This window comes from Nymphalis io, chromosome 22 (genome assembly GCF_905147045.1).
Source record: "Nymphalis io chromosome 22, ilAglIoxx1.1, whole genome shotgun sequence".
In the NCBI taxonomy this organism is placed as follows: Eukaryota; Metazoa; Arthropoda; class Insecta; order Lepidoptera; family Nymphalidae; genus Nymphalis; species Nymphalis io.
Genome location: NC_065909.1, coordinates 7402484 through 7427122, shown reverse-complemented (window position 1 = coordinate 7427122; position 24639 = coordinate 7402484). Strand labels below are relative to the sequence as shown.

General features: G+C 32.9%; 5 protein-coding genes across 8 annotated transcripts; 3 read left to right on the top strand and 2 right to left on the bottom strand.

The window, feature by feature from the left end:
• Window positions 1–2029: 2029 nt before the first annotated feature.
• On the top strand, window positions 2030–5718 carry LOC126777250 (dual specificity protein phosphatase 23-like). 3 transcript variants are annotated; one of them, XM_050500255.1, is made up of 5 exons: window positions 2030–2088; window positions 2653–2802; window positions 2893–3317; window positions 4279–4402; window positions 4597–5718. In XM_050500255.1, exons 2-5 carry the CDS (start codon window positions 2658–2660, stop codon window positions 4746–4748), a joined length of 846 nt encoding a protein of 281 aa, XP_050356212.1. In that variant the 5' UTR covers window positions 2030–2088; window positions 2653–2657; the 3' UTR covers window positions 4749–5718. The 3 variants fall into 3 exon arrangements, with proteins under 3 accessions (XP_050356212.1, XP_050356211.1, XP_050356210.1); XM_050500254.1 differs by having other exon boundaries at window positions 2038–2208; XM_050500253.1 differs by lacking the exon at window positions 2030–2088 and adding an exon at window positions 2156–2198.
• A 1322-nt stretch (window positions 5719–7040) lies between these two features.
• LOC126777256 (phosphatidylglycerophosphatase and protein-tyrosine phosphatase 1-like) lies at window positions 7041–10186 on the top strand. Its single transcript, XM_050500260.1, has 4 exons — window positions 7041–7053; window positions 8170–8582; window positions 9328–9451; window positions 9885–10186. Exons 2-4 carry the CDS (start codon window positions 8190–8192, stop codon window positions 10184–10186), a joined length of 819 nt encoding a protein of 272 aa, XP_050356217.1. The 5' UTR covers window positions 7041–7053; window positions 8170–8189.
• Window positions 10161–16491, bottom strand: LOC126777266 (uncharacterized). 2 transcript variants are annotated; one of them, XM_050500271.1, is made up of 3 exons: window positions 16145–16491; window positions 12781–13031; window positions 10161–11119 (listed from the first exon to the last, which is right to left on the bottom strand). In XM_050500271.1, the coding sequence occupies exons 1-3, from the start codon at window positions 16314–16316 to the stop codon at window positions 10868–10870; spliced, it is 675 nt and encodes a 224-aa protein (XP_050356228.1). In that variant the 5' UTR covers window positions 16317–16491; the 3' UTR covers window positions 10161–10867. The 2 variants fall into 2 exon arrangements, with proteins under 2 accessions (XP_050356228.1, XP_050356229.1); XM_050500272.1 differs by lacking the exon at window positions 16145–16491 and adding an exon at window positions 13927–13986.
• Window positions 16492–17213: 722 nt separating this feature from the next.
• On the top strand, window positions 17214–19241 carry LOC126777267 (26S proteasome non-ATPase regulatory subunit 9-like). Its single transcript, XM_050500273.1, has 3 exons — window positions 17214–17527; window positions 17853–18076; window positions 18362–19241. Exons 1-3 carry the CDS (start codon window positions 17332–17334, stop codon window positions 18596–18598), a joined length of 657 nt encoding a protein of 218 aa, XP_050356230.1. The 5' UTR covers window positions 17214–17331; the 3' UTR covers window positions 18599–19241.
• A 2203-nt stretch (window positions 19242–21444) lies between these two features.
• LOC126777265 (26S proteasome non-ATPase regulatory subunit 9-like) lies at window positions 21445–24019 on the bottom strand. The gene is made up of 3 exons (XM_050500270.1): window positions 23664–24019; window positions 23067–23332; window positions 21445–22723 (listed from the first exon to the last, which is right to left on the bottom strand). Exons 1-3 carry the CDS (start codon window positions 23872–23874, stop codon window positions 22502–22504), a joined length of 699 nt encoding a protein of 232 aa, XP_050356227.1. The 5' UTR covers window positions 23875–24019; the 3' UTR covers window positions 21445–22501.
• Window positions 24020–24639: the final 620 nt, after the last annotated feature.

Genomic DNA, 24639 nt, shown 5'->3' with positions numbered 1-24639 from the left:
CAGCGGAAACCCTCTCCTCACGCTCCCGCTCCGCTGCCTCCTTCTGCGATATGACATTTTCGCAGAAGGAGACCGTCTCCAACCAGCACCTCTCGCTACCAAGCATGGCGTTTATCATACTCGGCAGCGAGAGGTCTTCACCGACTAAGGCCGCCAGGGATAGGCGCTGAGGTCCCCAAGCGGCACACTCCATCAGAGTGTGGCAAGCTGTGTCCGAAGGCGCACCACACTCATGACAAGAGGGTGTCACCTCCCGCCTCGCTATCCGGTGCAGGTACTTACGGAAACAACAGTGTCCGGTAAGTACCTGCGTCAGCCTAAATGTGAGTGTGCCGTGACTCCGTTCCACCCAGCGACACAAGTGGGGGCGGACCGCCTCCTCCTCCTCCCACCTGCAAATCAAGGCTCGCTGGGCTAGGGCCCTGACTCGCTCAACCTCCGCCAACCCAGGACGGACGCCGCTTGACCTCGTTTCTACCCGGAACCGTTGCACTTCCGCAAGCACCTCCGCCTGGAGTTCCCAAGGCGGATCGCTCGCGAGAAGTGTCGCTGCCGTCCATGACACCGTACGGTACCCACGTATCGCTCTCACCGCTATGACTCTTTGCGGCCTCCGCAGAAGAGCTCTGTTACGAGCGGTGCGAGCATCCACCCAAATAGGTGCACCGTAAAACGCCATGGAGCGTATCACGCCAGCGTATAAATGCCGACATGGTGTTTCCGGGCCTCCTACATTGAGTAGGAGGAGGCCCAGGGCGGCAGCAGCGCTTATAAGCTTCAGGCCGAGTTGGATAAAATGCTGCCTGAAGCTCCATCTTCCGTCCAGGATCAGGCCCAGATACCTCATCTGGGCTTGCACGCCCCTCGAGGGCCATGCACAAAGCCCTACCACTAATTAAGGATATGGAAACTCTGTGACGCTTCGTCCAAATTCAAGCCGCTATTTCTGGTTACTATATAATAGCGCTGCGCGAGACGCAAATTACTGCAAAATATTCGTAAAAATTGTCGTTTCATCAAATTGGCAACATTTCCATGTCTTTCGACACCACAATTCACGAATGTCTGTTTTGACTAATTCATAAAACTAAAGCGTCAATAGAGGTTATTGCTCTTAGGAGAATAGGTTTTTTATTTATCGCTACACACTTTTGTACATGCAGAGCAATATATTTTTTTACCAAATGTATGCCTTTTGTACATCTAGTTTTCGTTTTTTTTAAAGTTTGTGTCTAAAACTGTATGTTTCTGTAACTCTTTTGGCGTACAATAAAGCAATTCTATTCTGTTCTATATATTTAGAATAATCTGTTGAATTTATTTAGTTAGGATTTACTATCATGATATACAATGATACGTAGTCAACAAATGCAGGTTTCCTCACGTTGCTTTTCTTCACTGCGGAACACGAAATGATTTATAAATATAAATTAAGCAAAAATGACATAATAATAATGTCCTCCAGACCGATTTCGGCCACGGCGGCCAATCTCAAGAGAGATTAACCAACTACGCAGGAGATATTATAGTGCACAAGTGTGTGCGCAAACACAGGTGCACTCTCTATTCCCTAACTCTCATAATCCGATGCGATAGCAATCCGACACAACCGGAAAGAGTTCAGGCGCAGGACCAACGGCTTTACGTGCTTGCCGAGGCACGGGAGTGTACACACTTGCAACTTCCAGAAGTCTGGAAAAAATACATAATAAAGAAACGAACAGGTAACATCTAGCGAAAATAAATCTATACTTACCATTATAATTGAATTACTATAAATAAATACATATGTATTTTCGTGTAATGTAAGTATATGTCTTTTTTTCTATCTTGGCAAAGTTCATTGAATAAATGCGACTTCCACTTCGATGTTAGTTAGAAACAAGTTCGATAAATATAATTTAGCGTTTGCGTTTAATTTTAGAATCATGCGCAGGTTCATTATTGACATATTAATTAGACATATAATAATTCATTGGACTGAATGCAACTAAATCAAACGTTGAAGTTGTACGACGTAGCTCACATAAGTCACATAGTACAGTGTGAAACGACTTGCCGAAAATTCGATATAACTAGATCAAGATAGTAAGATTGTGCTAATTTTCTCAGTGATATAACTTTTCGAATATATGTAAATCCCATTTTTTTTCAGCCCATGCTTATAAGCCCATACACGCGGATAATTGCGCAAATAGGTTTGTTCAAGTAAGCGTTAAGTGATAATTGATTGCTTACATCGGCCGTTACCAAGTTATTTTTTTTATTTTTAAAAATCTTTATTAAAATTCAAAGGTAAAGTAACAGCCTCATATCGTTTTAGGATATTAGATCCTGTTATAAAATATAAGTACCTAGGTAATTAATACGATCAAATCAAACTCAGACTTAGAAAAAGAAATACACGTGAAACTTTTTGAGTTCTACCTTTATCAATGTTTTCTAAAATGTCATTAAGAATTGAAAAGTTTTTTTTATCGATTTAACTGTTTTATATTAATACGAAATTATTGTAATAATAGCGAAAAAATCGTAATAACTACGTATAACATATACACATATTTTGTTTTGTCCATGAATAAATAAAGAAACATCGTATTCCAAGGTAATAAAGGCTAAAATAAAGAACTAATTTGTTTGTTTTCAACATAGATATCATGGCCAAGGTCTCCAGAAATAAATGTAACATCCTCCAGAAACAGAGCTCAGTGCCAAGTTTTACTTATCGAGCGTCAGTCAACACACTAAAATCGCGCCAGATGGTCAAGAGTGAAAGTAATTGTCGATGCGAAAAGTGTCTAAGTTCGTAATAAATAACTAAAACCTTTTTGGTCATAAATACAACTTTCTTACTTTCGCAGTCAGAATAAATTTTCGCGCCTTTTTTGACAGTGAAAAAAGACGATATGGAAGACGAAACGTACCACGTGTACACACGCATGGAAGACATCACCGAACAGGATGATAAAAATTTAGCCGGAGCCAGAAAAGAGATTAGGAACGATTTGACTGTTATCATACCAGAAAATCCGTTTCCGGAAATAGAAGTCGATGCGTACCCGCCTTTAAAATTTTCGTGGGTTATTCCAAAAAAATTAGCGGCTATGGCTTTTCCTAGGCATGTAGAAAATTTGAAATTTTTGGTCAACCAAGGTATAACGCATCTTGTAACATTGACAGCAGGTAAGAAACCCCCCGTGGACGATATCGCCAGATTGAGGTGGACTGAAATACCAATAGAAGAATTCGAACCGCCAACAGTGGAACAAATTACGACGTTTATTGATGTTTGTAAACGGTCCGATAAGAATGGCGAGGTGGGTACCTGTTTTTTTATTAACATAATAGATTACATGATTGTCCTATCAACTCTTCTCTCAATACATAAATCCCATAGAAAAAAGAATACCATTACTTTTCCGAATTCCCAATTTTACGGCAATTCCAATTTTTCTCTGAATAAAAACTTATTTCAGACTATAGGGATAATCAATTTATTTAAAATCGGTTAAGCTACGGAAAGCATTTGATTTTTATTTATAAAACTCCTAAATTTAGGTCACAATTATTATTATTTTTTATTAAAAATATTGTCACGTAAAAAACTTTAATGTTATAAGAGTAATTTAAGTGTAATAAGACATAGTGTGGGTTTGTCACTTAGAATATATTGTTTTTTTACATTAGTTAATAATGAATTTAAATTAATTCACTCAGTATGTTAAAGCAATTATATTTAAAGAAATTAGTTAACACTATCGACTGATTTCCAAAAGTTTGATCGATTAATCAAAAAATTGATTTTGACGTTCACCATTGTATACAAACTTGTTATTATAATAGGAAAAAATTTAAGTGATAAGGGTAACCAAAATAATGTAAAGCTTATTTAACATAGAACACTGCTGGCACGGGAAACGGCTAATTAATCTTGCAGAAACTGGTCGTAAGCCACGATATTTGTTTGCTTTTAACTATGACTAGTTTCACTAAAACAAATACGTAATATACCATTATAGACTATTTGAATTTAGAATTTAGCGCCCTAACATTATTCACCTACTAGGAGTCTCTGCCCGCGTGTTTGGGGGGGGGGCGGTTGGTTAGGATGGAGATGTTAGGTATACTATGTCACATATGTCATACACGTTGACATACAGAAAAAAGGACATTTCAGTATAACGCAGACATTTCAGACAAATTTAACAGTATAAAAGGTGGAAATTAATTTAATAATATTTATTTGTCATTGAAAATTTCCTTGTTTTTATGTTATAGGTAGTAGGTATTCACTGTCGCCAAGGCCGAGGTAGGTCTGCGGTGATGCTGGCGTGTTATCTTGTACATTTTCACCGGTTCTTACCGGATCAAGCGATGAACGTTATAAGAATGATACGGCCAGGTATGTGACTATTTAAAAAGAATTAAAAAATCGATTTTATTATATTATTTTATATATATTCTATTTTTGAATCTATACGACATAGTCATTGCTTTGTCTTGCGTCAACATTTAAAAAATCTTATGCGTATCCGAATTTTTATCTTTATATATTTCAAAATTATTTTACTAGTAATTAAGTTAAATTTTTTCCAGGATCATTAGACTTCGAAGAGCAAGAAGAAGCGGTTGGAAAATATTTCGAAAACCTAACAGAGAATAACCCACTTAGGTTTGGCGTCAGCGGTGACGTAATGGAAGAGTTTATAGAAATTGCGAAAGACGCAACTAAAAATGCGCTTTTATAATAAATATAGCATTGTATAAAATTGTCTTGATTATAATTATAAGAATATAATAAAATGCTATATAAGATATAATCAACAAATACTCTCGGCTAGTTTGAGATTAACGTTACAGAAAAAGCTGATATATTTGAAATAATTTATCATTCGTTATTCCTTGGTATACAAATGACATTAAAAAAAAAACTAATGTCAACACTGGCACAAATAACCTAGATTTGTAATAGAAAAAAAATATTTTGCTCATTACTTTTTTAATCAAGGCTGTCTATATTAGTCCGTTACCATCGACCTAATTTAAGAAATACTGACTGTCTCTCAAGACATAATGATCATTTTCTAGGATTTAAAAAATATTTAATGGCTCTATAAATCATTTCTTTCATTCAGAGATTTTATTAATAATAATTATTTTTATATATTGTTCAATTTACACGTAGCTGTTTTTTTTTTTAAAATATGTTCTCATTCTGTCAAACATAAATGAATAGTCTGCTAGTATTATCGCAAACCTGACTTGACTCTTCAATCTATTATTTTAACATTTCTTTATAATCACTTTTATTTACAAAATTTGTTTTGATATTTAATTTTTCTTTTTAAAAACGACTTCTATGTGATTCTATTGATCGGTTCTTATTATAATAATAATTCAAAGTGACATAATATTTTTTTCTTTAGTAATTAATATTTTATGATTATTATTATGTCATTATGAGAAAGATTATCATCGGGCTTACTTATTAAAGTTTTTTAGTTTTAAGTTTAGCGGTTTAGTTAAACAATTATTTATCTCTTTCAGTCATTATCAATTTGACATTCGAAGGAAGAAGACAACATTGTTCAACTAATTATGCGCTAAATAACGCTTACAAGGCCGTTAGTAAAGTTTTAAAATAATTATTTATAACATGTATGTTTTTGTACCTGAAAAAATGGATTTAATAAATAAAGCACTATTTGTTAATAATTATTGATATACTTTTAACACTTTGTTCTGATAGTAGTATTGAATACTTTTTTATATTTTTTGCTTCGTATTTTAGAGCAAACGAATAACACGGCTCTGTAGCAATATATTCTTCTAAGAGATTGTTAGTGATCGTCCTTGATTTCTATCTGGATATTATTAGGAACATGTCAAATCATTAAAAAGTACTAAATTGTCTATGATCCTATCCTTGATATGTTTAAAATACAGATATATATTCCGAGATCTGATTCGGCGCAATCGGAAATTGTATTTTATAATTAAATATGTTGAAGGACAATGGATAAGTATCACATATAAAGTAAAGCCTGCAAATGTCCCGGTAGCCCAGAGGTATATGTAATTGATTTTCATCAACACGTGCAGGTTTCCCCATAAAACTAAATATAATATGAGATGATTTATAAACACAATAAAACATATGAAAATTTAGTAGTACTATCCTGGGCTTGAACCCAAGACTTTAAAATAATAGGTCAAAATTCACGCGTTTTAACCAATGAACCAGAGTATTGTTATACATATGTTATATATGTGTAATACACATAAGTATTACAAATGATATAATTAATTATTAGGTAAAGAAAATTAATTAAATAATTAATTAATATATCTTAAAATGTCCTAATTCCTAATAATAAATTGGCAGTGAACGTTGTCTTGAACTAAATGTCATAAATGTACACGATGCCAATCGCAGTGCCAATGTATAAATGTTGGCATAACTCCAAACACTGTCCCCTTAGTCTGTTAAACTGTTCACAACGCAGGACTGTATTTAAAAATAGCAAAGTTCCAAACCTTCACTTGTTGGCACTGTTTACATAGTAAATCATAATAAGAAAGTGTTGAAAGGTAAAGTGAATTAAGATCAGGTGCTTTTTTAATTGTGAATGAAAAACGTGACAAAGGAAACGAATCATTAATCCTAGTGTGAAGTAATTGACGTAAGTTATACAGTTAATACTTTTAAAATCTAAAGTAGGTCGTGCAATAAATGTCTAAAAAATGCCTAGGGAGGCAAAGGCGTAATCTGGGCTTAAATTTTGGAGGGTCTTTAATGTCGAAGAAAGGTAGTAATGAAAGACAAAAATCTATTTTGTTTTATTTTAAAATATCAATTAATGGCTTATAACTTGATAGTAAGAATGAAACTATTTATTTCAAATAAAAAATATATTATTCTATTAATGTAAATTGCCTATTATTGTACAAGATGAGATATATAGAAAAAACCCGCTGAGTTTCTTTCGCCGGTTCTTCTCAGGTCTGAGGTGTTTATTTCCGAACCGGTGGTAGATTTATGACAATCAATAAGTAAGTCTAACACTTCTATATTGAATAAAGATTTTTGACTTTGACTTTTTACTACATTTTTCGGATTATTTGGTTTGATATGAATATATAAATAATTACAACAATAAATCGCGCCTTTGCAATTTTCATGTCATCTGCAGAATTACTGCAGAAAATTCTCTATTTACTTATTATTCAACGCTGTACTTATTTGGGCTTAAACATTTTATTATTTTATTATTTTTATGTAATTAATGGATAAAAACTGGTTCTTATCATTTAACTTGGTCTCGGTAGGTTCCAATACTTGTCTACGCCTAACGTGTCGTGTTTGTACTTAAACATTTAAAAAAATATATTGGCTGGTATTTTTAGATATATAGAAGCCAGGCTTATTTAAAATTAATAGTTCGACTGTGCAGACTCCGTGTTTGTACGCGTTTTTTTAACTATTTTTGGTAAAGGAATATACATAAGACATATGCAAAGCCTTTTATTGACATTTCTAAATGAAACGGCCTCGTCGGTCCCTTGTCCCTTTAGTTACATTGGCTTACTCACCCTTCAGACAGGAACACAAGAATATTAACAATTTCTGCTAGCCCTACCACTGAGTAAATATTTCGTGTCGCATTACCGTCCCATCGGATAATGAAACCGCACCTGTATTATTTCATGCACTTAATGCGCACTATAATTTGTCCTGCGTGCGTGCGGATAGTAGGAAGTGCGTTGAGAATTGCTACCGTGGCTGTAATCGGTCAGGAGAAAATCCTCATCATCATCATATGTCATTTTCTAAATATTCATAGAAATTTATTTATAATATTTTGTAACCTATACACTTCTATACATATATACATTACTTATTGTTATATAAAAAATACGCATGCTACGTAAGAACTTTTTATCCCTGAAAAATATAATTTATAGGTACTCAATTATATTTCAAATTCATAGTTCTTACCTTATTTAATAACTCACCTCTATTGTATAATAAGAATATGTATAAATCTAATATACAAAATCATGTATATTAGATTACTAATATATAATAAGTATAAAATCTTGAGAGGCATATGCAATAATTATAAAGAAATATCAAATTTACTAATTGTTAATTTAATTTTATTGCAGATTAAATATAAAAACATACTATGAGTACTATAAGAAATCGAACCAACGTTAAATTAGCGAAACTGTTTTACAAATACGCTGATAGAACTGAACACGATGAAAAACCAATAGACGAAGTCAATGAATCAATAGAATTAGACGAAGACTCGTATCCGCCTTTTAATTTCTCATGGTTCATCGAAAACAAGATCGCGGCCATGGCCTGTCCGCAGAATGTTGGCAACTTGAACTATTTAGCAGATGTTGGAGTAAATCACATAATCACCTTGTCACCCGAACGTATACCGCCTGTAATGTTTTGTAATAGGAGATTGAAGTGTACGAAGATTCCGATCAAAGAGTTCGGCGCGCCAACCTTGAAACAAATCATTAAATTTATTGAGATTTGTAAAAAGGCTGATATCACAGGAGAGGTATGTTGAATATATCAACGAGGCAAATCGCGCTGCTAAGATCTTACAATATATATTTTTCGATTTATTTATAAACAAAAATGGAACTGGTATAATATTAACCCTCTGTTTAATTCCACTAACAATTTGTTACTTTATCGCAATCGAATCGAAACGTTATTGTTGCCGTTTAACCGTTTTCCTGTTTTACTATCACAACGATCTTGTCGCGATTCCATCAAACTTGGATATAGAATCGTGAACGTGTCATTTTAAATTAGTAAAATTGGCCTCCTATTACGTCAACTGAGGTTTATTCTTGTGTAGAATAAAATCATTATAAATTAGGAGAATTGGTTCCCTGGAACCCGAAAAAGCGTCAACTAAATTTCCATGTGCTTACTATTCATCTCGAGCTCGGCGGGGAGGGAAACATCGTGAGGAAACCTGCACATGTCGGATAAAATATGGTTTCATCTGGATGCCTTTTATTTGGCCTTTAATATTTGAACGCTACAAGGCTATGTATGTATAGGGGCTATGCAGGATACCTTTATTATAGATAAATAAGTCTAGACTTATAGTCATAATAATACATATCCAATAAAGCATATTAAAGCAGCGTTGTGGAATAAGCTCTAAGCCTTCTCTACAAAAGGACAGGCCTTAGTACAGTTGCGGGACATTTACTGGCTGTCACTTACAATGACTCATTAATAAATATGATAATTTTTTTTTTAAATATTAATTTGTATTATTTTTTAAGATTATTGGTGTCCACTGTCAAAACGGCCACGCTCGTACTGGTACAATGCTGGCCTGCTATCTCGTTTTCTTCAAGAATATGACACCAGAACGAGCTTTACTTACAGTTCGGGTGAAAAGACCAGGTAATTTATAATTCGTAATAAATACTATTCATAATTTACTTTTAGAATACCTATAATATTTATGTATATGTAAATAATATTTATGAAGTAAAATACGGAGCTGGATGCATAATTTATTTCTCAGACACGTACAACTGTCAAACGCGCTTTTTTTATAATAATCATTTTTAAATAATGACCCCGTTACAAGCCCTATAATATATATTTGTTTATTTTTCTGCTTTCTGTGCACTACCAAACGCAAAAACGTCTCCAAACTGATTTAGCTGTTTTTACTCCTACAAATCGATTAGGCTCTATATTCTTATTGAAATATTTTTTGTCAATTCATTTTATTACTATAGTTTCGAATCTTTCGAATGTCCTGACCATTAAAACACTATTAATTCGTGTTATAAATATAACTATAAAATGGATAAGCAAAAAATTTCAGGATCCTGTGAACCCTACGCTCAAGAGGTGGTCTGTCATTACCACGATTGCATTCGAGGTACGATTACGAAGCCAGACTATCGTCTTGTAGACGACAAACTATATTTTGACTTTTCAATGAAACACTCGTACCCAGATGAAGATATTACAAATTTGAATGATGATATGCCGCTGCCTGTTATAGAGACATTCAAGGATAAACTATATAAAGACGCCGAATTCATTAAAAAGGTCGATAAAGTGGAAGCGGAGAAAAGGAAACGAATGAAAACAATGGTGATTAATCATAAGATATATTTTTAGAGTGATTGTATTTGCATATATATTTATATAATTGATTAAATCAATATAATTGTAACTAAAATTAATCTAAAATATTTAATAAATTATTTAACAAACTATATCACAATGAATTTGAAATTTAATTTCTAAATCACCGATTGAATTATACATTAACATATTATCTTGCTACAGAGGATACTCATTGTAACATTGGTACAGCCAGGTATTTATTAAAGTAGGTTTGATAAGTTTTCGGACTTTTTTTCTGGGCACCTAAGGCCGTGAGGGCGTGATGACCACTGCCGTAAACCTCGGCTTCTGCCCTACCTGGCCCTCCCATGATAAAATGTGTCCTAAAGTTATACTAATACCAACCATTTCATTAGGTTTGTCAGTAATATGGTATAAGATCTAGAAGTTTCTGTCCCGAATTTTAAATTTCGAACCATAATTATACAAAATTTTACGATTAACAAAATGATTATAAAAATCAATTTGAAATAAAAATATTACTAAATTAATAGATAAATCTATTTAACATAAAACTGTAACCAAGCGAACGTCCCACCAAGCGAGCGGACGCCATATCATAGACATTGATATTACGGACATTTAAAGCCAGTGTTGCCAACAATTGAATTTTACCTACATGGGATTAACCCCCTAAGTTGGCTACACTGTTCACGCTGTTCGCGAAAGGACCTATTGTACCAAGGGCCAGCGAGGGGTACTAGCTCTTCCCCAACGGTTCATGATCTGGCAGCCAATCAAACCCGGCTTCTCCCAGGTGCGAGGAGACACTGCTATCCAAACTTTATTGTTGCCACGTCGCACTTGGATGTTAATGATCTTGTAATAAGCTTGCTTAACAATTTTACGCAATTGAAAGGTGTCGGTATAGTTTCCGATGTGAATGTAGTCGAATTGAACCAGCTGATCATTCTCGCGTAGACCCTGTAATGTGTACATTGTTGTTGTTGAAATTTGTTTAAGAATATTTTTAATTTACAAACAGTTTTTCGTCACAAGCAAACTTCCTTTCGCAATTATAATATTAGTAAGTATATAGTAATGGCGTGTCGAGATGGTCCAATTTGTGTTTATATTTCATCTCGTACTTGGCGGTGAGGGAAAACATCGTGAGGAAACCGCCATGTATCGGATGAGAATCTGCCACATTGGAGCAATAAAAAGGGTGGGTGGTGGAATAAGCTCCAAACACTCTCCTTAAAAGGCCTTATCGCAGCAGTGGGGAAATTACGGGCTATTGCTACAGAATATGAACTAAGTAAAAGCGTTACCGTCAATGCTGTATTTTTTTTTCAAACATTTATTTTTTCTAGCAGATTTGGAATGTGTTAGGATATGTCTAACTAGTTAAAAAGTATCAATCGTCTATGGGAAAATCCTAATGTCTTACATTATATAGTATTTATATAATTTGACAATACGACAGTAGGTTGTATTAGGGTCTGTGCCGAATAATTAATACGTGATATACTAGACTAATCGAAGCCGAGATAGCCCAGTGGTAAAAACGCGAGAATCTTAACCGATGATTGTGGGTTCAAACCCGGACAAGCGGCACTGAATTTTCATGTGCTTAATTTGTGATTATAATTCTTCTCGTGCTTTACTAAGGAAAACATCGTGAGGAAATCTGCATGTGTCTAATTTCACTGAAATTCTGCCACATGTGTATTCCATCAACCCGCACTGGAGCAGCGTGGTGGAATAAGCTCCAAACCTTCTTCTCAAAAAAGAGAGAGGAGGCCTTTAGCCCAGCAGTGGGACATTCACAGGCTGTTACTGATACTTACTGATACGGTAGTTAATCAGTTAATACATAAAATACAATTTAAAATATTAAATATATAAATACATTTAGTTACTTCCTATTTTATATGTAGTTTTTAAGATATAGTTGATCAGCAACAGAAAAATCTCCCGTCGCCCTTTTTCTTTTTATGAGTAGGTAAAAATCGCAAAGCTACCGATTAACATATGAAAATAATATAATTTACTATTAATTTATAATTAAAATGTCAACGGTAACGCCTTTACTAGTTCACATAATGTAATAAACTTATGTAATATATTTGTGTGCATTAACTTGATATCTCAATACATGAACGAGGTAGGTAACACACACAGCTAAGAAAAAATTTCATCTTAAAACATTTCGCAGAAACACCTTATTTTAATAATCTCATACAATTGCATATACATCGCATTTATACTTTAAAATTATTATGTAAATAATATCCTGGGACATTATTCACATACGGCCATCTGATCCTAAATTAAGCAGAGCTTGTACTATGGTAATGTACTACATATACTCCTTTTCCTTTATAAATACAAACAGACATGTTCATGCATACAAATGTTTGTCCTGGGTGGGAATCGAACCCACAACCTTCGGCGTGCAAGGCAAGTATCTACCAACCACGCCAACCGGCTTGTCACAAATTAAAAAAAAAGAATATAAATATAATTTAAATATTTACCTTAGAATATATGATTCGAAAAATGTATATCTAATAGTGTCGAATAATAATTAATAAATAAAAAAAAAAATTAATCTTATTTCTAATAAAATTATATATATTTACCGCATCGTGAGCAGGAGATCCTTCAGCAACAAAGTGTACAGTCGCAAAAACATCGTTATAAAAGTCGTCGGATTTGTTAGGGTTATCTTCATGAGCGAATGCATACAAGGCATAATTAAGTATTTCCTCATAGCTTTCATCCCCATTAATGGCGTAGTCACCGAAAAAGGAGGTTTTAAAACGATAGTCAGAGGTATTAAGTTTCAGTATATCGTTCAATGGAACCATCTTAGGGCGGCGGCGGACCTTCTCTGGAATGAGAATATTTAACAATATAAGTATTTCGCAAGTCATTTCTTCTCTTATTATATTGGCAGTTAAAATAATAAATCAAGTACGCTAAAAATGGCTAGAATCCCTTAACGGTTTGTTTCGTATCGTTTAAAATTTATCGACGAGACACTGAGGTAGGCTTAAGTATTTTGTTTTAAATAACGACGTACATATGTACGGTGTGAATAATTCAGATATGAAATTAGCGTTTTGTCGTACTGACCACTTTGATCTAAAATATCTCCTCTGTGGTTAAGAATTCCAAATTCAAATTTATAAATTCATTTATCTGGCACATTTGAATTTTGAAAACAGTCATTCATTTGTTTTTTCCTTATTATTTTTTCCTTTGGCGTCGCTTATTACCGCACAATGGAAAACATGAAATATCGGTATATTTACGAGTACGAGTTCTACCGTGGCACCAGTGCTGCAGAAACAGCTCGAAGGATTAATGATGTGTACGGCGCTGGTGTCACAAAATAAAGTAAAAAAACTTGAACTATGGGTACCTCATGAATTGAGTGAATCGAACTTGCAAACACGCGTCGACTGCTGTGTTACTTTGCTCAACCGACACAATAATGAGGGGATTTTAAATCGATTCATTACAAGCACAGTAAAAAGCTATTGGAGAGGTCTTTATCCAGCAGTGGACGAGAAAGGAATGGTGATGATAATCGCCAAATAAATATGACGAAAAATAGTTTTATAATAAATTAAGTGAGATGTTCTCACTTATAATATATTAAAAAAATTATATCTGGCCCAAGATATAAATAATCGAGTTTTGTAAATTGAACTATAAATTAAAGTCACCCACCCAGTCCCCAAGTCAAGCTTACGGTAAAAAAATTGTATAAAGATTTATACCAAAACAGAAATCTCTTGGACGAGGTGTCTTATACACGAAAGTTAACTTCATGAGGTACATGACGCCGTATTCATACTGACGCCAGTATGTGTATAAAATATCTAAATGAAGCTACAGCGAAACCTTATATCAGTACAGTGCAGTGTAGTCTATCAATATAAGTAATATATAAGCGAACGCAACGAAGAATATTGATTTTGTCGATGGAGCAAGCGATGGGTGGTAACCACCCCGTATTTTATGAAATGATATATAAACAGTGGCGTAGCTAGGTGGACAAGGGCCCCCGGTGCATAAGGAAAGAATCGGGCCCTCATCCCTTCTTATATTGGCCTTCAAAATTATAGATAGGAACTATTGTTCGTGTCTATAATATAGGAAACAGTGAGTTCAACTTATCCCTAGTAGGCTAAATCCATACGTCGTCTCTATGAAGGGTAGAATCTCTATGTGTTTAGTAGAAGAAAATGGAAATAAATAAACAACGACGCACATGACAATACAGAATATTTATTATACAGATGAGATCAATAAAGGAAAAAAAAACGATTTTTAATAGAATTCCCGACAATCTCTTGCGCTCCTTTATTTTTGCAAATTCGTCTATAATTTCACACAAATCCAAATTTAACGCCGCCTTATTTTCTATTGCAATTAACGATAAATGACATCGCAAATATCATAAATGACAACTGATGCAAGACAAGGTTGATTGAAAACTTAACTAAAAAGTTGATGAAAAACACCACAATATAGAGAAGAAAAAGAAGCCGAGATGGCCTAGTGGTAAGAACGCGTGAATCTTAACCGATGATCGTAGGTTCAAGCCCGGGCAAGCACCACTGAATTTTCATGTGCTTAATTTGTGTTTATAATTCATCTCGTGCTTAACGGTGAAGGAAAACATTGTGAGGAAACCTGCATGTGTCTAATTTCATTGAAATTCTGCCACATGTGTATTCTACTAACCCGCATTGGAGCAGCGTGGTGGAATAAGCTCCAAACCTTCTCCTCAAAAGGGAGAGGAGGCCTTAGCCCAGCAGTGGGACATTAACAGGCTGTTACTGTTACTGTAGAGAAGATAACTTAAAAAGTAAAAACTCATCTAACAACATTTGAGCCAAATCGTTTATTCATCTAAATAATATACAAGAATTGCTCATTAGGTTTTATATATCAGCATTACCTAGCGACAACTCGACTAACCCACGAGAGAAAAAAAAGAGATCTTTTACAAAAAATATTATCATGCGCAACTCGGTATTAGCATTTTATGGTAATGCACTAAAGCGATATCCTGTAAATTCGAAATTTTCCGAAAAATTAAGCATGTGGTAAAAATTACTTGATTCGTTTTTATGTATAATAATAAAATATATAATCTACATCAATCAACTCTTCAGGATGCTTCGGTAACAACTTGGCAATTGACATCACAAATAAATATAGATTTACTTCGCATTTATTATCAAAGTTCCAAAGTCAAGATTCGTGCAACCTGTTGAGTTGTTTACAATCTATCCTACTTCAAATTCACGGAAGGTTATGTGTAATTTATGTTTCTGCATATTATACATAAGAGAATGTTCCTAATTTTAATAAGGGAATATAAATATCGTAATTCGTGACGGCACTATAATCCGCCGACTACCCGACCCGATGAGGATATCATTAAATATTTATAATAACCAAGAGATCTCATTCTATTTATTTTCTACATTCGTACGTATAGAATGGATGGATAACCTGTGCCTTGGCCGGGTTAAAATATGTTTTTATTCCAGGAGATATCTTACAATAATATAACTCAGTGGTTTGAGATATTGTGTAAATTTTATACGTAATAATGCCGTATCGTATCGTTTACCTCTTGGGTGTAATTTCCATTAAATCTATCTAAGGCAGACGAACAAGTGGGTCGCTGTTAAGTATATATACACTTAGATACTGAAATAAGTATAAGCTATTTCCAGCAAATCAACAATGCGCCGCCAATTACGGCATCTATGATATGACATACCGTGTGTCTGTAATTACATCGATATTAAACAGAAACAAAAGAAATACTAAGCGTTGCCGTTTTGCGTTAGAATAACTAGTAAGATGGTGGTGTGTGGTGTACCAACGGTGGGTAATACTGTTTTTGGTGTTATATTATTTTTGATATAAACTTTTCGCAGGAGCTACGATGGGAAGTGCTAGTTTTTTTTTACTCACCTTTGACGGTTTTCTTTGGTACAACGTAATAAACATTTGTGAGGACTATTTCCTCAAATTTTTCCTTAAGCTCATCACTTGTCATTTCGGAGAATGGTTTGTATAAATCAATTTCACTCAGCGTATTTTTTTTTTTAACTTGCTCAGTAGGTTCTATATAGCGGCGAACCATTTTTATTATTTCACTGAAGCTTTTCTTTAAATGAAGAATACCCAATTGCACGAGCTATTGAATCTGAATCCTCTCCTTGGATAGTCAAAGACAATTTAATCGATCAGTTCGCGATAGAGGTCTTGTATATAATAATGTCAAATTATAGATATTCTAGCTTTTCTTCATGAAACCTATCATCGACTAGCGATTTTACTTTATGATATATATACATTAAATATTGATGTATTATATATGTATTTATGATGATTATTATCCATTGCTATATCAAAATCGTTGATATATTTTAAACTATAGCCTTTAAACTAATTTTATTTTATGACTTTTGATAGTAGTGTTACCAAAATGTTTATAACATATTGTAATTTAATTTCTTGTAACCAAAACAATTAACACATTTACTTTTTATAATAATACGTAGTTAAATCATTTTTACTTCTGGTAAGGGTAGCACTTATTCAATAAAATTAAAAAAGTAAATACAATCAATACGTTCCACAAAGAGTGTTTCTGACGGAAGTTGAACCAAAGAGTACCTATATAAATTTCTTACCCTACGGATTCGGGACCAGTGCTGCCAGTATTTTCCCTCTAAATTTGGGGTAAGTCACATTTAATACGGTATTAGGGGCAACATTTTTGTAGGGATTTTGTCAGGGGAAACATTTTTAGAGGAATTTTCTCTTGGGATTTACTCTACAGTTCAATTTAATCGGTTAATTTCAAGCTCATTGCTGCTTGCAGTACCCGCTTTGTCTTTTTTTATCTATTTCAATTCATCACATTTTCTATTTATTTCAATTCATTGGTCAGAGGAAAATGGGGGTATTTCGCAATGGTGCTAGGGAGGGATGCTTCTCAAAGATTGGCAACACAGCTCAGGACTACGGAAGTATTAGTATTGCGGTTGAATGAATAAGAAGCAATACGTATTGCGTGCGGCCCTCGTCTAGAAAGAAAAACCGATTAAATTAAAACCATCTTAATCTAAAGTCTTTATTAAAAAAATATAAAAATGGTTGCCATGGACTGGCCATCGAGAGATCAACTTATGGATTTTATTCAAGAAACAGATAGAATTGACAACGAAAACAATGGTGAAAACTCAGTTTTGGATAGAAACGATGATGGAATGCAGGATCCCCTTGTCGATATAGATGGTTTTCCTCGAAGCGATATTTCTGTATATAAAGTGCGACAAAAAATCATTTGTGAGTATTAAAATATGGCTCAACTGATAATTAGCGATATTATTAAATCTATTATAATATTAATTATAATATATTTTAATTTCTTGCGACCCTCAAGTGTATAAGTATATTTATTTATATATTTACATTTTATTATTTTTCAGTGCCTTTGTCAATGTTAAAAATGAAAATTAAACTTCTTATTGCATATTTTATTGACCCTTATTATATATACTTATTTATATGCTATTTACTTATACTATTTTTTCTCAAAATTTCTTTACAACATTGTCATGAAGAAAAGTTATGGATTAATAATTAATTATTATTCTTGTTTAAATATCAGGCTTGAAAAAATACCGCACAAATCCGATAGAACGTGTGGAACAACATCTTGGTAAGGCCCATGCTAAGTACCTTATCTCCAATCGTCATGGCATGTTTGGTCCGAGGCGCTGTGCCTTATATGCTTATGATTATGAAGGACCCAACTGTGATGAAGAGTTAAATGATAATGCGAGTTTTGCTACTGTGGGCAATGTTCAAGCGGGCTCACCTGCCGACTTGGGGGTAAGTTATTATATTTTTGTTATTTATTTATCTAAAAATATTATGTTATTTTAATAATTTTCAATAATTCGTTCTATACAACTATTCAAAATATGTGTATCTGCAACGCTTGTAACTATGACTGTGTGCATTTGCGAATGATGTTTGCAATAAATATCTATTTGAGATACATTACAGCTATTGTTCATTGTACCGTGTGACCTGTCTTGACAATCTTGATTCAATTTATTATAAACGTAAACTTTAAAATTATAATTGTTATATTAATATGTTTTTAATTCTTAGGGTCTACGCAAAAATGATAAGTTCCTGCAGTTTGGCTCTATCAATACCAGCAACTTCTCCGATATCAGGCAGCTGCAAAACATTGTTAGGCAGTTCATTGATCAGCCTATTAATGTTGTTGTTAAACGAGATGGAGAAATCATTAATCTTACCGTTGTTCCAAAACGTTGGGAAAAGCCTGGATTATTTGGCTGCCAGATTATGAAGCAGTGGTGTATCGTGAGAGTCACTACTTAAAGCCAGCTGTTAACAGTATATCTGAGATCTCAGGTCTTAGTCGTATCACCCTGAGGTGTCATCAGAACGATGGCCAAACACTTGGTTGTCACATCAGCTTGCTTAGCGTGTTTTTGTTGATAAAATCATGCCATTATGTTAAGTATATATGAGTCTTATGTATGATTTTGCTGTGATTTATTTTGTGATAAATTTTATTTACTTAGAATATTAAACAATTACGACTAATTGTAAGCTTGTTAGATTTAGATAAATGTACTTAATCCTGATTTTAATTATAAATCATATGTAAAACACTAAACATGTCTATTTTATATTAAAATAATATTGTATTAGAGGAAATAGATGATGATTTTATAATGTTTTTAGACTGCATTGGCATTTCTTTAAATAAACTATGTATTCATAACATTTAGATTAATTATTATTCTACTTTCACTATACAGTAGCTCATCTGTCAGTAGTCTGACTATTGTATCAACGTAATATCGATCCATAATAGTTTGTAGTTAAATATTATTGATGTTTGAGAAATTCAATTTCGATATAATGTCACATATAATTAATCAGTAGTTGTTAGGATGTTAAATTTTGTGATGTTCGCATTTTACTATGTGTATAACGGAATAAAAATTTTACTCTACTGTTCATTTTAATATAGTAATAATTTCATTATTATCTTGATGTAATGAATTAAAAAAAATCATTGAATAAATGTAATGTTATGGTATGTAACATTTAGAAAATAAATCTCGATATTGATGAGCGATGTTTTAATTAAACACATACTACATAAGAATTATATTGCGCAATTTACGTATTTACATAAGAATAACATGGGGGATTTAACTATATTAAAATTAATAATTGCTACAGTACAAATCACGACCAATCTTTAACTATGATAAGCATTTCCCTGTTGATTTTATAAGTTTCTATTTTCCGGCATAATTTTTCATGAATACGAAAGAGTCAGAAAATGGCTGATCCTGACGGATCGATTGGAAGTTTCGAGATACATGTTAGATGACTTGAGCGCATGTCATATGGCCTGGATATGAGAAAGCGTTTTCATTGGTCGACGGAAAGCGTTCTACTTTATGGTTCGTCGGTCAATTTGTTTCTACACAACAATAAGTAATAGTACCTACTATGGAGCCCGCATTAAATATATCTGCGCCCGGACAAAATCGATAAATACAAGGTACCACCCATCCGTGCAGATATAGAATGGGATAGAACATGGCGTCGCGTCTATTCACTTCTCGTTCGCACACTGGCGCAACCTACACCCACACGTCGGTAATAATATCTGTACAATTAATTTACTAATATATCTGTCATCCAGTGGTGGATTTACCAGCAGACTTAGTAGGCTTCAGCCTAGGGCGGCAGATTTTTGGGTCGGCAAATTTGGCGGCTCAAAAATCAAAAAGTTTTCTTCTTGACGGTTTTCTAATGTAAAACATTAACAGATAAAAGTCGGCAACAAATTTTGCCGATGACTTGTCATTGTACATTTACGGTGCAGCAAAATTCCACATTCTAGAGTAAATCAGCCAGTTCGCCGCCCCTTAACGGTGAGTCCCGCATATCCTCATACTCATGTGGGGGAAACGCGTAAACGCGTTTTACCAGCGAGAAAATAAACGCGTCCGACAGTAGTAGGACTGGCATGAAAAAATATGACAGTTGTAGAGGCAAGGGCGGCAAAAACTTTACAGCCTATACCTTGAAAATTTATACCATTGCTGTCATCTAATTAATTTTCATCGAATAGCTCGAAAAGGTAAAACTATCAATACCGAATATTTTTCAATAATACATGGTATTATTGAATGGATTGAGTGTCGAAATTATTCACCTCATTTGCAAAAGAAAACTGCAGTTTCACTACATGTTACAAATCGATTACCCTTCGAATGACTTCCTCTACCCCGTAATCTAAAGATTTGGCCCCAGCGACTATTGTCAAAAATAAAAAAATGGATAAAGGATTTTTTTTAATTAAATGTAAAAGTGATCGCCGAAACAGGCCAATTTTGAGTAAAACAAAGAGATGGTTATTTCCACCTAATTGGGAAAAACCACAGTTTTTTGCTATAATCTCGGTTTCTGTTGCTCCAATGATGTTAATATCTATTATAAAAATCGTAGAGCATAATATTTGCGACAAATTTTAATTGAAACATTGCGCTTGAGCGCATGATGACAAAATTTGACCATTTTTGCGATAAATGGCGCAGCGCTAAAAAAAGAATTTTAACTACGGAACATCTCATCAACAATTGCCTCATGATAATTATATAAATAATGAAGAACGTCGTATATAAACATTGAAAAAGGTCGTATTATTATATAAGACGGACCTCGTCTTCTGAGTTATTAAAAGAATAAAAACTGCAGTTTCACTACATGTTACAAATCGATTACCCTTCGAATGACTTCCTTACACATTTCATAGATAAAATACTTAATTATTTTTTCTACTTAAAATCTACTTTCAATAAATTAAAATATATGCTAATAACGACCTGCTGATGCTGTTCAATATAATATTCGTAATAAATAAAACAATCAATGCTTTAAAGATATAATTTTATATAATATATAAAAAAAATCGCCATAATATATGTTGTGTATTTATGTTGATATTGAAATCAGTAGCATCCATTGAACCTATTGTCAGGGTAATTTATTAATTGTTATAAAATAAGGTACAATTATCAATATCAAAACAGTTGAACTTCTTAATATTTATCTTATTAATTGTAATGTATAAGTATATGTATAATTAAATAATATTTATCAATGTTATTTATTTAGGATTGTAGTTACTAAAAACTTTTTATTATTATGGGAGGTTAGATTTTGTTATTAAATGACTTAATAAAAAGACGTCAAGACTTTGAAATTGGAAAAAATAGGGTTAAATTAAGTTTTTTTTTTAAATAACTGAATGCATTCAACAATATTATTCTACTTATTACGCAATATTTATGCGTTTTATTATTTTTTATAAATATCGTATTTATTATAAAAAATTAAAATTGTGTAATAAATAAACAACACGTCAAGCGATCGTTAAACACTACAGTAGACGAATACTAGAATTCTTCGAACAAATTGTCACTATCGCAACCGAATCGTAGTGGTTTATCCGTTTTCCTATTCTTTATTTTAATTATCCACTATTGACATAAAAGTTAACTATTATGTTATGTTTTGACATAACGGTATATGGTAACATCGTGTCGGATTGGTTCCGATACGAATATATATAGAATAAAAAAGTTGGATGAAATGATTGAAAAATTTATTAAAATTGAATCGGGGACGTATCGTAACCGTTATACATTAGTAGAATTAATACTACATACGTAACGAGTCAACGCGAAATTATAATTTACAGATTGTATACGAAAACTACGATTAATAAAATTATTCTGTAACAAATTCTAACAAAAATTTTATCATTACTTTAAAAGTAGTATTTCATTTAATTTTAGCATGGACTCCAAAATACCACTAACTTTAAACCATCTCTAGGGGAAAATGAATGCTATGATTGTGATTTGTATCTTCATGTAGAGCATAGCTTTTATTTACTCGGAGGATATATAGCAAAGCTTTATGATGTTAATATTTAATTGATTGCTGTTCACAATTAAATGTAAACGAATATGTCCCCTTATATATATAATTTTTTAAGTTTTATTGTTAAGATTAATGTTAGAAGTTTTTGCATATACAAAGTTATAGGTTTCAATATACTTCATTACAATAATAATATATAAAGAAAACTAATAGGTTCAAAGCGATGCTAAGGACTTGAAGTCAACTTGAACTTGTTTATTTTTCGACTACCACTTGGAATACCAGTTTTCGAGTTTAAATAAGTGCTCATAATACATTTTGTCTTGATATTTGGCAGCCAAGTAATCCTGGTTGCGCCCATGGCCGAGGAACAACAGTAATATTGAGTACATGTCTATCTCGCCTGACTTGTACTTGTATGGGCTGGCCAACCGAGTGTGATACAATGTTATGTAGCTGGGTGACGTCTATGAAGTTATTTGCATTGATAGAGCCGAATTGGAGCACCTTATCATTTTCACATAGGCCCTGAAAATTAAATTAGTACACAATTTAATTATTTATTCATACTAGTGTACACCCTGTGATTGATTTTCAACCATAATCTCTATGTGGATCTTGCATCTGGAATTTGCATATTTTGAACATTTTTTTTTGACATTTAATCTTTTTTTTGCAACATTACTAAAGCCTTTGACTAGCTTTGGGGCCTCATTAATCAGTAACTTAAGTCTAAAAGCTCCTGACTATTATTTCACTTTACTTTTTTGATTAAACACAATTTCTTGACATCATGTTGAGTAGTTAGGATAAGAAAATATAACAAAAAATTCACTTTCCAATATATAATATAAAGACTAAAGTGTATTACCCCCAAATCAGCAGGTGAGCCCTCTTGAACGAAGCCCACAATAGCAAAACTGTTATTATTTTCTATCGAACTCCCATTTCTGCTGGGGCCATCAACATTATTAGTATGGCCATCAACATTATTACTATGGCCATCAACATTATTACTATGGCCATTATGCATCCTCGAATTTGATGTGCTTTCACCATTAGAAACAAACTGAGAATGAACTTCACTTAAACCTTGTTCTATTTGTTTCATGATATTTTTGTGGTCATTTTGCAAACCTGAAAAGAGTTTTTAAAGTTTTAAAATCAGTTAGTATGCACTCACCTTGTTTGTTTTCACTTGGACTGTGTTGGACAAATCGATCTAGAAAGTACTTAATAAGCCAGGAATTATGGTTATATAGAGCAGAAAAAAAGATTTTTTTTTATGGTTAATCAAGACATCAAATGAAACATTCATTTTAATTTATGAATTAAAATCAAAAACTTGATTAATACCAACGCTATCTTTGGTTTCATAATATACTCAAAATGAAATTTATATACGTACATAGTCCTTTAACATAACCTTTAAAATTACAAAATTGTTTTGTAACTTCATTGTACTTACAGATTATTTTATGTCTTGCGTGCCTGACTTTGTATACATCAATGTCGCTGCGAGGAAAACCGTGCATGTCGACAAGGGAGTCTTGCATTCCAACATTATTCGCCGCCAAGACTGCGTTTTCATCACGAATTTCGCTTTCAATTCTATCTTTTTCTTGAATTAACTTCATGACATGATCTCTCGCTGGTCCATTCATGTTGTATCCAACCATTTCCAATTTGCACTTTATAAACAAAATGTAAACATATATCGTTTAAATAACCTAACAAAACCTTAAGCAATGACCCTTCCTTAAGGAATATTGATATTTATTGTTTACGAATTGCAAATCTTCTAATGACATGACAATAATAAAATTGATATTGACAGTTGATTGAATGAAGGTAACAATTACTTTTTTAAATATTTTATTACGATAGTGTTACCCTAGTTATATATTATTTTCCCATAACTATTTTTATTAATATTTGAATATTAATATAGGAACATATATATTTTTATTTATGATGATAGGAAACACAAAATTGATTACTTGGTGAAAAGGGATTAACTTCTACTCCACAGAAAACAAAATTTTAACAAAACTTTGTAAGTGTGGTGTAAGATTTAACTTAATTTGTTTTTAATAATATGATAAGTGCAAGTTACGCATATACGCTAGTGACTTTAAGCAAATCAGTACAAGATAGGTACCAACTATTAATGTAACAATTATTATAAATTACATACAGAGCAATATTTTTCTCGATGTTTAAGTTCAAGTAAGCTAGTGCCATTGTAACAAAGGAACATTTTAAGTCCCTAAAGTTTGCAGTTCAATAAAAATATAAATTTTAGTTTTTATTTCTTTTAATATAAATTAAAATATAAATTAATAAAAATATAAATTTTACCTATCGTGCTCACTCGGAGCACGAAACAAAATCCCAGTTATCTTTATATGTTTGATGCAATATGTAATTATGTCTTAACTTAA

Excerpts from the sequence above, each read along its gene's own strand:
- LOC126777267 (XM_050500273.1), top strand. The coding sequence starts at position 17,332 with ATGGTTGCCATGGACTGGCCATCGAGAGATCAACTTATGGATTTTATT. Across the intron at positions 17,528-17,852 it reads AGTGCGACAAAAAATCATTT|GCTTGAAAAAATACCGCACA; the intron begins GTGAGTATTAAA and ends TTTAAATATCAG. Across the intron at positions 18,077-18,361 it reads GCTCACCTGCCGACTTGGGG|GGTCTACGCAAAAATGATAA; the intron begins GTAAGTTATTAT and ends TTTAATTCTTAG.
- LOC126777265 (XM_050500270.1), bottom strand. The coding sequence starts at position 23,874 with ATGGTTGGATACAACATGAATGGACCAGCGAGAGATCATGTCATGAAG. Across the intron at positions 23,333-23,663 it reads CGCAAGACATAAAATAATCT|GTTTGCAAAATGACCACAAA; the intron begins GTAAGTACAATG and ends AACTCTTTTCAG. Across the intron at positions 22,724-23,066 it reads GCTCACCTGCTGATTTGGGG|GGCCTATGTGAAAATGATAA; the intron begins GTAATACACTTT and ends TTTAATTTTCAG.
- LOC126777250 (XM_050500253.1), top strand. The coding sequence starts at position 2,159 with ATGCTTATAAGCCCATACACGCGGATAATTGCGCAAATAG. Across the intron at positions 2,199-2,652 it reads GCGGATAATTGCGCAAATAG|ATATCATGGCCAAGGTCTCC; the intron begins GTTTGTTCAAGT and ends TTTTCAACATAG. Across the intron at positions 3,318-4,278 it reads GGTCCGATAAGAATGGCGAG|GTAGTAGGTATTCACTGTCG; the intron begins GTGGGTACCTGT and ends TTTATGTTATAG.
- LOC126777256 (XM_050500260.1), top strand. The coding sequence starts at position 8,190 with ATGAGTACTATAAGAAATCGAACCAACGTTAAATTAGCGAAACTGTTT. Across the intron at positions 8,583-9,327 it reads AGGCTGATATCACAGGAGAG|ATTATTGGTGTCCACTGTCA; the intron begins GTATGTTGAATA and ends TTATTTTTTAAG. Across the intron at positions 9,452-9,884 it reads AGTTCGGGTGAAAAGACCAG|GATCCTGTGAACCCTACGCT; the intron begins GTAATTTATAAT and ends AAAAAATTTCAG.
- LOC126777266 (XM_050500271.1), bottom strand. The coding sequence starts at position 16,316 with ATGGTTCGCCGCTATATAGAACCTACTGAGCAAGTTAAAAAAAAAAAT. Across the intron at positions 13,032-16,144 it reads ACCAAAGAAAACCGTCAAAG|AGAAGGTCCGCCGCCGCCCT; the intron begins GTGAGTAAAAAA and ends TTCTCATTCCAG. Across the intron at positions 11,120-12,780 it reads GATCTCCTGCTCACGATGCG|GGTCTACGCGAGAATGATCA; the intron begins GTAAATATATAT and ends TACACATTACAG.